Source organism: Piliocolobus tephrosceles, chromosome 13 (genome assembly GCF_002776525.5).
Source record: "Piliocolobus tephrosceles isolate RC106 chromosome 13, ASM277652v3, whole genome shotgun sequence".
In the NCBI taxonomy this organism is placed as follows: domain Eukaryota; kingdom Metazoa; phylum Chordata; class Mammalia; order Primates; family Cercopithecidae; genus Piliocolobus; species Piliocolobus tephrosceles.
In genome coordinates, this window is record NC_045446.1 from 31,109,855 (window position 1) to 31,123,177 (window position 13,323).

The 13,323-nt window shown below is 39.0% G+C and overlaps 1 protein-coding gene across 6 annotated transcripts in view; it reads right to left on the reverse strand.

Annotated features, from left to right (window-relative positions):
* The window catches only part of HIPK3 (homeodomain interacting protein kinase 3), a 102,094-nt gene that overhangs the window by 68,430 nt on the left and 20,341 nt on the right, over positions 1–13,323 (reverse strand). For 4 of the 6 annotated variants that reach the window (XM_023185490.2, XM_023185487.2, XM_023185488.2 and 1 more), the window contains exon 2: positions 2,565–3,663. In XM_023185490.2, the coding sequence (XP_023041258.1) occupies positions 2,565–3,661 (1,097 nt within the window). In that variant the 5' untranslated portion in view covers positions 3,662–3,663. Of the gene's footprint in view, positions 1–2,564; positions 3,666–13,323 lie in introns of those variants that run through there. The other 2 variants (XM_023185492.1, XM_023185489.1) reach the window with 1 other exon arrangement.

The following is a 13,323-nucleotide window of genomic DNA, read 5'->3' on the forward strand; positions in this document are numbered from 1 at the left end:
TTGTTTTTTTCTTGTATATTTGTTTGAGTTCTTTGTAGATTCTGGAAATTACCCCTTGGTCAGATGAGATTGCAAAAATTTTCTCCCATTCTGTAGGTTGCCTGTTCACTCTGATGGTAGTTTCTTTTGCAGAGAACCCCCAGGCCCCACAGTGCGACCCGCCCCGGGCGCACTGGGGACAGTCCGCCCCGCCCCCACCCGCGCGGCCCCGTCGCCGGGGGGTGCAGGGAGGGGGTGGGAGAGCGGTTGCACCGTGGGAGGGGTGGCCTGGCCCCCCACGAGGAACGCCGGCGCACCCCCGCGTGGGGAACCCCCTCCGGGGGTTGGCCCCGCGGGGGTGGGCGCTGGGAGAGCCCGGCGAAGGGTCTCCCTCCCTCCGCCGGGGATTCGGGGAGTGCTGCTGCGGGGGGGGGAGGGGCTGTAACACTCCGGGGGTGGTCCCGCCGCCACCGCCGCCAACGGCCCGACCCGCGCCCTCCCCGCGCCCTCCCGGGGGAGGACAGGGGCAGGGGGAAGACGGGGCGGGACGGGGCCCCCTGAGCCACCTTCCCAAAAATAATGTTTTTAAAAAGAATATACTAAAGGTATATCAGGCTGTTATTTCTAATTCCTAATACATACTTTATTTTTTTTTAAGAGTGTCTCACTCTATCACTCAGGCTGGAGTGCAGTGGCATTATCATAGCTTACTGCAGCCTCTAACACCTGGGCTCAAGGGATCCTCCTATGTCAGCCTCTTGAATAGCTAAGACTACAGGTATTTCCCATCATTCCTGGCTCATTATTTTTTTCTTTTTTTTGGAGAGGCAGGGTTTTGCTCTGTTGCCCAGGCTGATCTTAAACTCTTGGCCTAAAGTGATCCTCCCACTTCCCAAAGCGCTAGGACTACAGGTGTGAGCCACTAAGCCCAGCTCTAACACTTATTTTAATAAGCTTTACTAACACTAAGTGACATAAATGGGCAATTCCTTCTGAAAACCTACTAGTAGGGCATATATTTAGAGTTGATTTGTGTAGGAGCTAATTAATTTCTCCTTTATTTTGTACTGGGCACTATAGCATATACTTGCAAGAAGGGTAATCAGGTACAGTGCAAAGGCAAATGCAGTATCAGAAAATACCCCTTGTTGGGTCTAAATTTATATCCCCCATGTTCTAAGCATTTCTAACAATAAACTGCATGAATGACCAATACTGGCAGATCCTGTATTTGTCTATATTTTATGGCAGGTCCATCATGTGGGAGCTCATAGGGCTGTAGAATATACCAATAACAAATTCATTCAGGCTTATATGAAAATAATTAATGCTCAAAGTTATCAAACTATGAATTCAAAGCCATTTTACACTCCAGAATGAGTTTTCAGTATTCTCAATCTTGGTAATCACTAATTAGCCCCGCATACTATCTATTGCAGTCAGGCTAGTGTTACATTGTAGCACGTTATCAATACTTTACATGGGTATTATTTTCTTCTTTAACTTCCCCCCAGAACCAAGACCAAAATAGCATTACCCATAGCATATATGTGGATAGAACATAATAAAACTGGTTATGATCAGGTGACCTGAAGAGTCACGGGAAGGAAAAGAAATATATTTGTGTTTTGTTTTGTTTTTTGAGATGGAGTTTCACTCTTGTGGCCCAGGCTGGAGTGCAATGGTGCAATCTCAGCTCACTGCATCCTCCACCTCCTGGGTTCCAGTGATTCTCCTGCCTCAGCCTCCCAAATTGCTGGGATTACAGATGCCCACCACCACGCCCACCTAATTTGTGTTATTTTTAGTAGAGATGGGGGTTTCGCCATGTTGGCCAGGCTGGTCTTGAACTCCTGACCTCAGGTGATCCATCTGCCTTGGCCTCCCCAAGTGCTGGGATTACAGGCATGAGCCAACGCACCCAGCTTTATATCTGAATCTTAAAATCATTAATCAGAATAACTTTCTGAATTCTTACACAGGTTGAGCATCCCAAATCCAAAAATCTGAAACTTTTTGGGCACTGACATGACACTTAAAGGAAACAAATTTTCAGATTTAGGGGTGCTTAACTAGATGACAGTGCAAATATTCCAAAATCCAGAAAAATCTGAAATCCAAAACACTTCTGGCCCCAAGAGTTTCAGATAAGGGCTACTCAAACCTGTATATAATTTTTCTAAATGTTCAGTTACATACGATTATGTCTTTAATAAACTATTTCTCTCAAGTACTGAAATGCCCAATGATATACACAAAAATTACTGTAAATACTTTCCAACATTTAAAGACCTCTGTTTGATCATTATTAATCACCTATCATTCCTTCAAGTCTTCCATTAAAAATAAAAATAACCAGTTGTCTTTGGCATGGAACTTTGCAGTGGAGATTTCTATCCTGCTTGGGTAGATTTTATGTCTTGATTTTTTAAATCTCTTTAAAACAAACCTAAATTGATCTTCTCTTGATTTCCTTTTTAAACTGAAGCAATCTCTTTTACCACAAACACACACAAAATTATTTCATTTGGCAGAAATTTAACATTTATTAATAAACAACCAAAAAGTATGGAGTTGTTACCTACCTGTAGTACCGAGATTGTAGATACGTTGAACAAACAGTCTTTGATACATGACTGGCCGACCCAAAGTCTATTACTTTAACCCTGTAAGGCTGTCGAACAGGATCCACCAACATAATATTCTCTGGCTTGAGATCAGCATGAATTAAACCAAGACTTTTCAATTTTTTCAGTGCAGTGGTCACTTGTTGAAGAATGGGCCGAATCACTTTTAGTGGCAGGGGACTAAATTTATTTTGTTTCAGAAAGTCATACAAGTTTTGTTCCAGCATCTCAAAAACTAAACAAGTATGGTTACGGTGCTGAAAGCATTCATAAGCTCGTACAAAGTTATATTCATCAGCATTTTCAGTACTGAGCCTTGCTAATATGCTCACTTCTATTTGACCTTGACGAGCATAAGAAGGATGATTTTTCAAAATTTTGATTGCTACAATTTCATTTGTCCCTCTTTTCCAGCATTTAACTACCTGGCCAAACGTGCCTCTACCAAGAAAATCAAGGACTTCATAAGTATTTTTCATGGAGCATAAGACTTCATGTTGCACTAACTGATAGTCACCTTCTCCAGTGGTACAATTCTGTTTTGATCCTGTGGTAGTTGTTACAACTGTCACTGGATTTCCCATGTTCGTTTGCAACATTGCAGGAAGTATGGACAATTCATCGACAATCTGCATTGCGCTGCTATGATTATCCAACTCCTCACTCTTGCGCTTCAATCCACATCGCTGGGGGCCTTCTAGGAAATGCAATCTGTTTCGCCACGCCCCAATCTGAGGTGCCTGCACTTGAGCTTGCTGCGCCTGAGCTGTTATGACCTTTGTAGCACCTGCAGTGTTTTTCAAAACAACAGCACTTGTCTGCAATGAAAAGTTGTGTCCTCGAGGTCTATTAAATGGTATCTTTGTCTGAAAAGCACTACCCTTAGTGGGAGGATGAGAATTTCCAAAGTTTCTACCATTCACATAGGTCTGTGGATAGTTTCTTTCCTGGAATATACAACTGCTTGGCTCTACTTTGAGTTTCTTCACACTACAAAAGGCACTTGACTGAGTTTGATAAACATATGGTGGGTAGACCAAGACTTGTGAGGCCATACCTGCAAAAAGAAAAAAAAAGGAAAGAAGAAATATTAATGTCAACAATTTTTTTTCAATTTTAAATCTCAGGAAGAAAACTCTTAAGGGCCAAATTCACAATTTGTAAAACAGTAATTAATTTCCACTAAGACGATTTTTTCCCTTGGAGAAGATAACTGTCTTTTTAATATCTCCATTTCAGTTAATTGGTGCTTCAGATATTCTGAGTATTGCATAAAAAGTCTAAGAATAAAGAATCAAGTGCATTTAATTACTTAACAAATATTTACTGAGAAGCTGAAATGGCCAATATGCCCCAGAAACGGTGCCAACCTTTTCCCTCAAAAGAAAAGTACAGATCCCTGTAATCCTAGCACTTTGAGAGGCTGAGGCAGTTAGATCACTTAAGGTCAGGAGTTCGAGACCAGCCTGGCCAACATAGTGAAGAAACCCCAACTCTACTAATAATACAAAAATTAGCTGGGCGTGGTGGTGCATGCCTGGGGTCCCAGCTACTTGGGAGGCTGAGGCAGGAGAATCGCTTGAACCCGGGAGGCAGAGGTTGCAGTGAGCCGAGATTGCACCACTGCACTTCAGCCTGTGAAACAGAGCAAAACTCTGCCTCAAAAAAAAAGCACAGATCCTTTAACTGTACACATTTGACAAAAGTAAAACACTCTATTACCAAATTAAAATGTATGAACCAATGACAAGAAAAGAAAATATGCATTACATAAACATAGTTTATAGGCATATTTCTTAAACCTAAAGCCCAAGAATTGCCTCAGGAGGAAAAAAAAATCTATGTCTGCTTTAACTATATATATAATATATATATTATATATGTGTGTATATATTATATATGTATGTATGTGTATATATGATATATAAATATATCATATATACATATAGTACATATATATTGTATGTATATACAGTATGTTTATGATATATGTACATATGTATATGTGTATATATTATATGTATATAGGTGTATATATTATAACTTATGTATATATTATATATTATATGTCTCAAAAAATATATGTATTTTTTGAGACGAGTTTCGCGCTTGTCACCCAGGCTAGAGTGCAATGGTACGATCTCAGCTCACTGTAACCTTGGCCTCTTGGGTTCAAGTGATTCTCCTGCCTTAGCCTCCCGCGTAAATGTGATTATAGGCATGCACCACCAAGACTAATTTTTTTATTTTTAGTAGAGATGGAGTTTCACCATGTTGGCCAGGCTGGTCTTGAACTCCTTATCTCAGGTGACCCACCTGCGTCGGCCTCCCAAAGTGCTAGGATTATAGGCGTGAGCCACCACGCCCCACCTATGGCAGGGATTTTAAATAAAATTAGGGTGCCCATTTCATGAATAGCTGATCCCGCATTCTATTTACTAAATATATTATCCTTTGATCTTAAAAAGCATTATATTACAAAGACAAGTTAATGACTTTCTACCCAGTTATATTCATGTTCCCATTCTTCTCAATTTGTACTTTATTATATGGATATTCCTTTAAAATTCCTCCAAATAATATTGGAAAATATTTGAAATTTTCAAAGCATATTTTCAAATCAAATTTCAAATCATATTTGAAAAACAGATTTAAAATCATTCTAAAGTTCTCAAGGACTAAATGACATTCTATTTATTTTATGCCTGCATCCAAAAAGGATGTGATTTACTGAAGGTGAAACAGCCAACATTCTTACCACACAACCATTAAGTGTTTAATGATTTTATAAACATTATTTAATTCAGATATAACATAGACACGAAAGAGGATTCAGTTTTATTCTGGCATACTTAATTCTCCCCTATGACCTTATTTTACCAACTTAGAATTTATAAAATATGAAATCCACCTAGCAACTGCTGACCTATCTATAGGAACTTAAAACATATATACACGTAAGAATGAATCCTCAGTACCATAGCTAGAAAAACTGATAATTACACAGGTGTTAGATCTGCCTTCCGTCTACTTGGTCTGCCACAACAATATATAATAAACGTGTACGTCAAAACCACCATTTGATAGAATCATCACTTTAAGTAATACTCCATGTTTTCTACTTGTACCAAATTATCTTGGTAATTTTCCTAATGGGAAAATCCTAATACAAATGATCAAGTGTAAAAAGAAGCTGAGAAACCAGATACAGGAACTTTGCATTATGTTCTCTTAGTGCTTTTCTGCACATCTACCCTTTCTTCTTTTAACAAGGTCTCACCTAGGCTGCAGCGCAGTGGCACAATCATAGCTCACTGCAGCCTCCAACTCCTGGCCTAAAGTGATCCTCTCATCTTAGGCTCCCAAAATGCTGGGATTACAGGCATAAGCCACTGCACCCAGATTCACATCTACTATTGAACACTTTAAAAACTCTTTTAGATTTCAATCAAAGTAAAATAATACATCCTTGCTGAAGCCTTTCCTGAAACATATAAACTCACCCTCCAGGCAGGGGTGAGCATTCAGTGCTCTCACAGTAGTTCCTAAATTCTTCTCATTTTGCGATTACATTTCATTATATTGTAATTGTCAGTGTATATATCTGTCTTTCACACTAGATCTAAAGCAAAGTGCCAAGGATATAGAGTTGGTGTTCAATAAATGCTGGTTCGTTGGTTGGTTGAAATATCTTCATTTTCTACAATTTAAAAATCTGTATTATATTAACTATGTGGTCTCCTACTCTTGAAACAAATCACAAACATCAGTTCTTTAACTCAGAATTCACAGATTACCATCACAATCTGTAATATCTGTATTAAAAATAAGAGCAACTACCTACTGAGCACTTACTATGCAACAGTTTAACACTTTATTTACAATATTTTATCTAATCATAGCAATATCTTTCCAATTTGCTTTTAAAAAAACTAAAGTTGGCCAGGCGCAGTGGCTCATGCCTGTAATCTCAGCACTTTGGGAGGTCGAGGTGGGCGGATCACGAGGTCAGGAGTTCGACATCAGCCTGGCCAACATGGTGAAGCCCCATCTCTACTAAAAATACAAAAAGCAGCCACGTGTGGTGGTGCACACGTACAATTCTAGCTACTGGAGAGGCTGAAGCACAAGAATCGCTTGAACCCAGGAGCAGAGGTTACAGTGAGCCAAGATCGTGCCACTGCACTCCAGCCTGGGCAACAGAGCGAGGCTCCATCTCCAAAAGAAAAAAGAAAGAAAAAGAAAACTGAAGTTTACCAAGACTAGGTAACTGGCCCATAGTCAATAGCTAAGGTATGGTAAAAGGAACAAGTAAATGCATGGCCTTTCAGATTAAAGCTGTGAATTTATACCTCCTTCAGCTTTCCTGTGCACAATCTACCACATTCCTAATTTGACTTGACCTTAATAAATCTGCTACAAAACCTTACTAGACAAATTAAGACTTGATGTTCATTCTGTAAGAGAAAATCATAAATTTGAAATTCTGGAGTTCCGCCAGGCGCAGTGGCTCATGCCTGTAATCCGAGCACTTTGGGAGTCCAAGGCGGGCGGATCACAAGGTCAGGAGATCAAGACTATCCTGGCTAACACAGTGAAACCCCGTCTCCACTAAAAATACAAAAAATTAGCTGGGCGTGGTGGCGGGCACCTGTAGTCCCAGCTACTCAGGAGGCTGAGGCAGGAGAATGGCGTGAACCCGGGAGGCAGAGGCTACAATGAGCTGAGATCACATCACTGCACTCCAGCCTGGGTGACAGAGCGAGATTCTGTCTCAAAAAAAAAAGAAATTCTGGAGTTCCAAACCATCTCATTGGCATCTACTGACATTTATTCCATACCTTTACTCAGAAGAGATCTTGAAACTCCATCAATTGATCGTTCTTTTCATGAAGAAAAACCACACTGAAAACTGCTAAATGTATCAAACTCATCCTTTAAGGCATTTTTGTGAGGTTTCCAATCTTACCTGCAATAGTTTTTCTAAGAGACTAGGTCTCACTGTATTGCCCACTCTGGTCTTGAACTCCTGTTCTCAAATGATCCTCATACCTCAGCCTCCCAAGTAATCTCAAATAGGTTACAGGTTCGAGCCACTGCACCCTGCTCGATAATTTAACATTGCCATGATTCTCCTAACTTACAAACCACTTCTGTAACCCATACCCATAGACTCAGAAAAAGAGATGATTAAATTCACAGATTTTTTTTTTTTTTTTTTTTGAGACAGTCTTGCTCTGTTGCCTAGGCTGGAGTACAGTGGCGTGATCACAGCTCACTGCAACCTCCACCTTCCAAGTTCAAGCAATTCTCCTGCCTCAGCCTCCCGAGTAGCTGGGATTACAGGCACCCGCCACCACGCCTGGCTAATTTTTCTATTTTTAGTAGAGACAGGGTTTCATCATGTTGGCCAGGCTGGTCTCAAACTCCTGGCCTCAAGTAATCCACCTACCTCGGCCTCCCAAAGTGCTGAGATTACAGGCATGATCCACTGCACCCAGTCCAATTTTTTTTTTTTTTTTTTTTTTTGAGACAAAGTCTTTGTTGCCCAGACTGAAGTACAAGGGCACAAACATCGCTCGCTGCAGCTTCAACCTCCTGAGCTCAAATGATCCTCCCACCTCAGCCACCCAAGTAGCTGAGACCACAGATATATGCTACCATGCCCAGCTAATTTTTAAATTTTGTAGAGATGGGGTCTTGCCATATTGCCCAGGCTGGTCTCGAACTCCTGGGTTCAAGCAACTCTCCTCCTGACTTGGCCTCCCAAAGTGCTGGAATTACAGACATAAGCCACTGAGCTCGGCCAACAGATAAATTTTAAAACAGCTATTATATACTTGTGGATTTAAAGGAAAGCACGAACATAAATAGGAGAGACATGAAAAATATAGAAGAACACTGTACACCATACATACACAGATAGTGGGAAGGCAATCTGGCAGTATTTAACAAAATTGCAAATGAACATACCCTCTGACCTAGAAATGTAGGCAACTCAGACACTGTACAAGAATATTCACTGCAGCACTGTGTAAAGCAACCTAATACTGTAAATAACCTACATATCCATTAAAAGGTACTAAACAGACCTTGACACATGGACCAATTTAAAAAGAATGAAAACAATTTATTTGCCTTGTTATTGACCTGATTCTGAAGATAATACTGCTACCTGAAAAAAAGCAAGATTTCAAAAAATGTGTACTTTACAACAGATATTACCATGTGTGTTGAGGAATTATATGCATATATTTGCATATGCACTGAATATCTATAGATACATAAAGAAACTGAGGGTTTCTTTGCCTTGGTGAAGAGTAACAATACTGGGAGCAATGAAAATAATTACTTTTCATTGTACATCCTTTACTACATACATGTATCACCTGTTCAAAGAAAGTTTTTTAATCATCTGTGGAACCTATTAAAACATATATATTTAAAAATAAAATAATCTGGGATTTGCTTTGAAATAATATAGAAGAGGAAAAAGTGGATGGGGATATGGATAAAAGGAAATGAGTCATAAACTGTTATTTATAGAAGCTTGATGATGGGTATATTGGGGTTCATTATGCTATCCTCTCTACTTTTGAATACGTTTATATTTTTCCTTAATAAAAAGTTAAGTAAGGGCCAAGTATAGTGGCTCACACCTATAATCCCAGCACTTTGGGACACCAAGGGAGGTGGATCATTTGAGGTTGGAGTTCGAGACGAGCCTGACCAACATAGTGAAACCCTGACTCTACTAAAAATACAAAAATTAGCCAGGTGTGGTGGCACACACCTGTAATCCCAGCTACTCATGAGGCTGAGGCAAGAGAATCGCTTGAACCCAGGAGGTGGAGGTTACAGTGAGCCGAGATCGTGTCACTGCACTCCAGCCTGGGCAACAGAGCAAGACTCTACCTAAAAAAATAAAAAATAAAAAATAAAGGATAAATAAGGAAATATACACATAAAACTCTAATCAGAAAGATTTTGATTCAGTAGTCTGTGATAAGGTCCAGGCATCTGAAAGTGTACAAGCTCCCAGGGTCATGTAGAGTCATGCTAAAATCTGAGAACCAATGACCTCGTCCGTACAAAAAACACAGGCAAACTCAAGTCCTACCAAATTAGGGCCCCCAAGTCTGAAAAAACAGGATGAAGTACCAGGGAATCAGATCAATGCACACCACTCTAGGCTAATTCATGCCGTGTTAAATTGTGGGAACAGCTGATAAATGACATAGAGAAATTTTTAAAACTGCTGCAATTTCTGGATCCTGCCATTGCTAGCTTTTCTTTCCCAACATGCCAAGCTGGAAGGCAATCAATCAACCCAAGGCCCCAACCAGGACCGACTAAACGAAACTTAGACAAAGTGTCATTATCCCCCACTAGCCAATTCTCAACCACTATGCTCTGTGAACCCATCTCAAAAGGCACTTTAGAAAATAAACACAGACAGAAATACCAAGCAACATATAGTTCATCAGAAGGCATAGGTGGTGGTGCTGGAGACAAGTATAAAAGACCATAAGACCTATAAATTACTTATTAACTTGGCCGCTGTGACTTCCTAGTATATCCAGGTAATTAACTCTTTTCCTTCTCCTACCCTCCATCAGATAGACTCATGACTTGTTATATCTGTTGTTTATGGATTTTACAAAGTACTATATTCCCAGGAGCTACTGAAGCCCATAGAGTCCAAAATATTTTTTTAGTACAATACTATTTCCTATTTTTCATTACAATATATACTGTGTTGTCCTCTGCAGCTATATTATTCATGACCTTGCCAATTGTTCTTATCAACTAAGAAACGATGTTTTGAAATACTACCCCTTTGTGAGCTGGAGCTCCCCATAAAACATTACTCAGAGGATAGTGAAGACTCCTATTAGAGCAACCATTACACTTTCATTCCTTAGAATTAATAATTTCAGGTTCTTTAATCTACTATGGTCTGAATGCTTGTGTCCCCGACCCCGCCCCTTGGCTCCCCCAGAATTTGTATGTTGAAACTTAACCCCCAAAAGAGATGGTATTAAGAGGTGGGACCTTTGGAAGCTGTAGATCATGAGGGCTCTATCCTCATGAATGGGATTAGTACTCTTTTACATAAAAGAGGCCTGAGGCAGCTTGTTCACCCCTTCTACCATATAAGGACATATCAACAGGGCACCATCTTTGAAGGAGGAGAAAGTGAGCCCTCACCAGACACCAAATCTGCTGGCACCTTGATCTTGAACTCCAGAGCTGTGAGCAATAAGGTTATGCTCTTTATAAATTACCCAGTCTTACAGATTTTATTATTGCAGCCCAAATGGACTAACATATAGATCTTATTTTTCCAATCCTCTAACAAACTTTAAGTCTCATCTGAACTACTTGATCCAAATTGTCCACCAAACCAGCAATGTAATCAATATTGACAACCATAGTCATGAGTCTGATCATTGCTAACCATAGTGGGCTGTTTCCATCTTTTTTTACTACACATAATATTAGCCCTTCTGAAAAGGGAGGGAGAAAACAGAAATATTTTACCAAGCTATATTTAATTTATTTGCCAATATGAAATTTCTGAATTATTTTTGACCAAACTTATACACACCCCAAATGTAATAGGGCTCTTCTTTTTTTTTTTTTTGAGACAAAGAGTCTCCCTTTGTCACCTATGCTGGAGTGCTGGAGGGCAGTAACGTTATCACAACTCACTGCAACCTCCGCCTCCCCGGGTTCAAGTGATTCTCGTGCCTCAGCCTCCCAAGTTGCTGGGATTATAGGCATACACCACCATGTCCAGCTAATTTCTGTATTTTTAGTAGAGATGAGGTTTCACCATGTTAGCCAGGTTGGTCTCAAATTCCCGGCCTCAAGCCATCCAACCACCTCAACCTCTCAAGTGTTGGGATTACAAGCATGAGCCACCATACCTGACTGGGTTCTTCTTTTAAATGTACTTTGATATCACAAATAAATTTAATAAAAGACAATAATGCCTTGCACTCTCCTTACTCAATTTACTTCTTCTATCTGTTGAAATCTCCATTTTAAAAATCTTTTCCTTTTTAAACATTGTGGTAAAAAATAAATAAAATTTACTGTCTTAAATCATTTTAAGTGTACTGTTCAGTGACATTCAGTACAGGGAGCGTGCTAAAAAACAAAGAAACCAGCAACACCAAGAAACACAAGTAGGTGCTTCTTGACCAACTACCAAGTCCCTCTCCTATTCCTACTTTGGTCTTTACACGGACCCAGTTATCTCTCGCAGTCTTCTCTTTCCTCCCTTATCTCAATCAAACCCTGAGATATGAGTTTATGTTCCTATAAACACAGTCCTTCACATTCTGTCCTCAAAATACTGTCCTTCTTTTCCTTTGACCTATCATCTCTTCCTGATTATTTCCCACCACAGATTCATAATATTTTTGGCTAAATTCTAGTTCCTCTTAATAAAATTATAGATTGAAAATTAACACTTTTCTTACATAGCACAAAAGGTATTCATAAAGATCTATAATTTTTTTATCTTAGTTTAAATTAGTTACATTTTTAACAAATGAATCGTCGACCTCTGACAGAAAGGAAAGGTTTTCTTTAAAGATGTAAAAAGCATACATTCTAAGAGGGAAAATATGACAAATTTGATTTTATTAAAATTTAAAACTTTCATTCATCAAATGATACCTGAAATAAAGATAAGCCACTGACATAGAGAAGTTATTTGCAATACACGTAACTGAGAAAAGATCTAAATAAGTCATATTACGTTTGGTAAAACTGAGGAGGCAAATGGACAGAAGATATAAACAGACAATTCACAGACAGGAAACACACGCCAAGTCTTATTTCAAAAACTTATCAACCTCACTAGCAGGAAAATGCAAATTAAAACCACACAGAAGATATAAACAGACAATTCACATAAAAGAAAAATAAGCCAAGTCTTATTTTAAAAAATTATCAACCTCACTAGTAATAAGGAAAACGCAAATTAAAACCACAGTAAGATGCCATTTTATAGCTATCAAACTGTCAAAAAGAAGTAGGACGACACCCACTGTTGAAGAATAGGGCAACAGGGTATATATACTAGGGTAAGAAGTACAATTACTTTTGAGGGCAAAGCTGAAAATGGACATACTCTATAATCCAGCAATTCTTCTCCCAGGTGTATATCCCATCTAGAGAAACTCTCACAAATATGCACAAAGAAACAGGTAAATTAATGTTCACTGCAGCACTACATATACATATATGTAGTATCAAAATTTCAGAATAATCTAATTGTCGGAAAAGGACTGGATATTGTGGCTTAGTCATAAAATACAAAGCATGTAATACAAGTGTGGCTCATATCACTATTATATATTTACGTGCCACAAAAAAAGAAAATATACCAATTGTTAGGGCAAGACATCATTGATTTTAACATGCATCCCAGTTTCAAAGATGTTAAAATGTTGGAAGGAAATGTGCTAGAACTGAAGTGCAGCAAAATGAATTAACTGAAATTACATACATCAATGTACATGAATCTGAAAACAATATAGAACAAAAAAAGGTTGCAGAAGAGCATGTATCATTTATTATAAAGTTAATAGAACACAAAACTATACCATGTTTTATATGTGGTAAAGGTATAAAAACATGCATGAAAATGACAGACATGTCGAGGAAGAAAAGAGAAGGAAGGGACCTCAAATTTATTTTG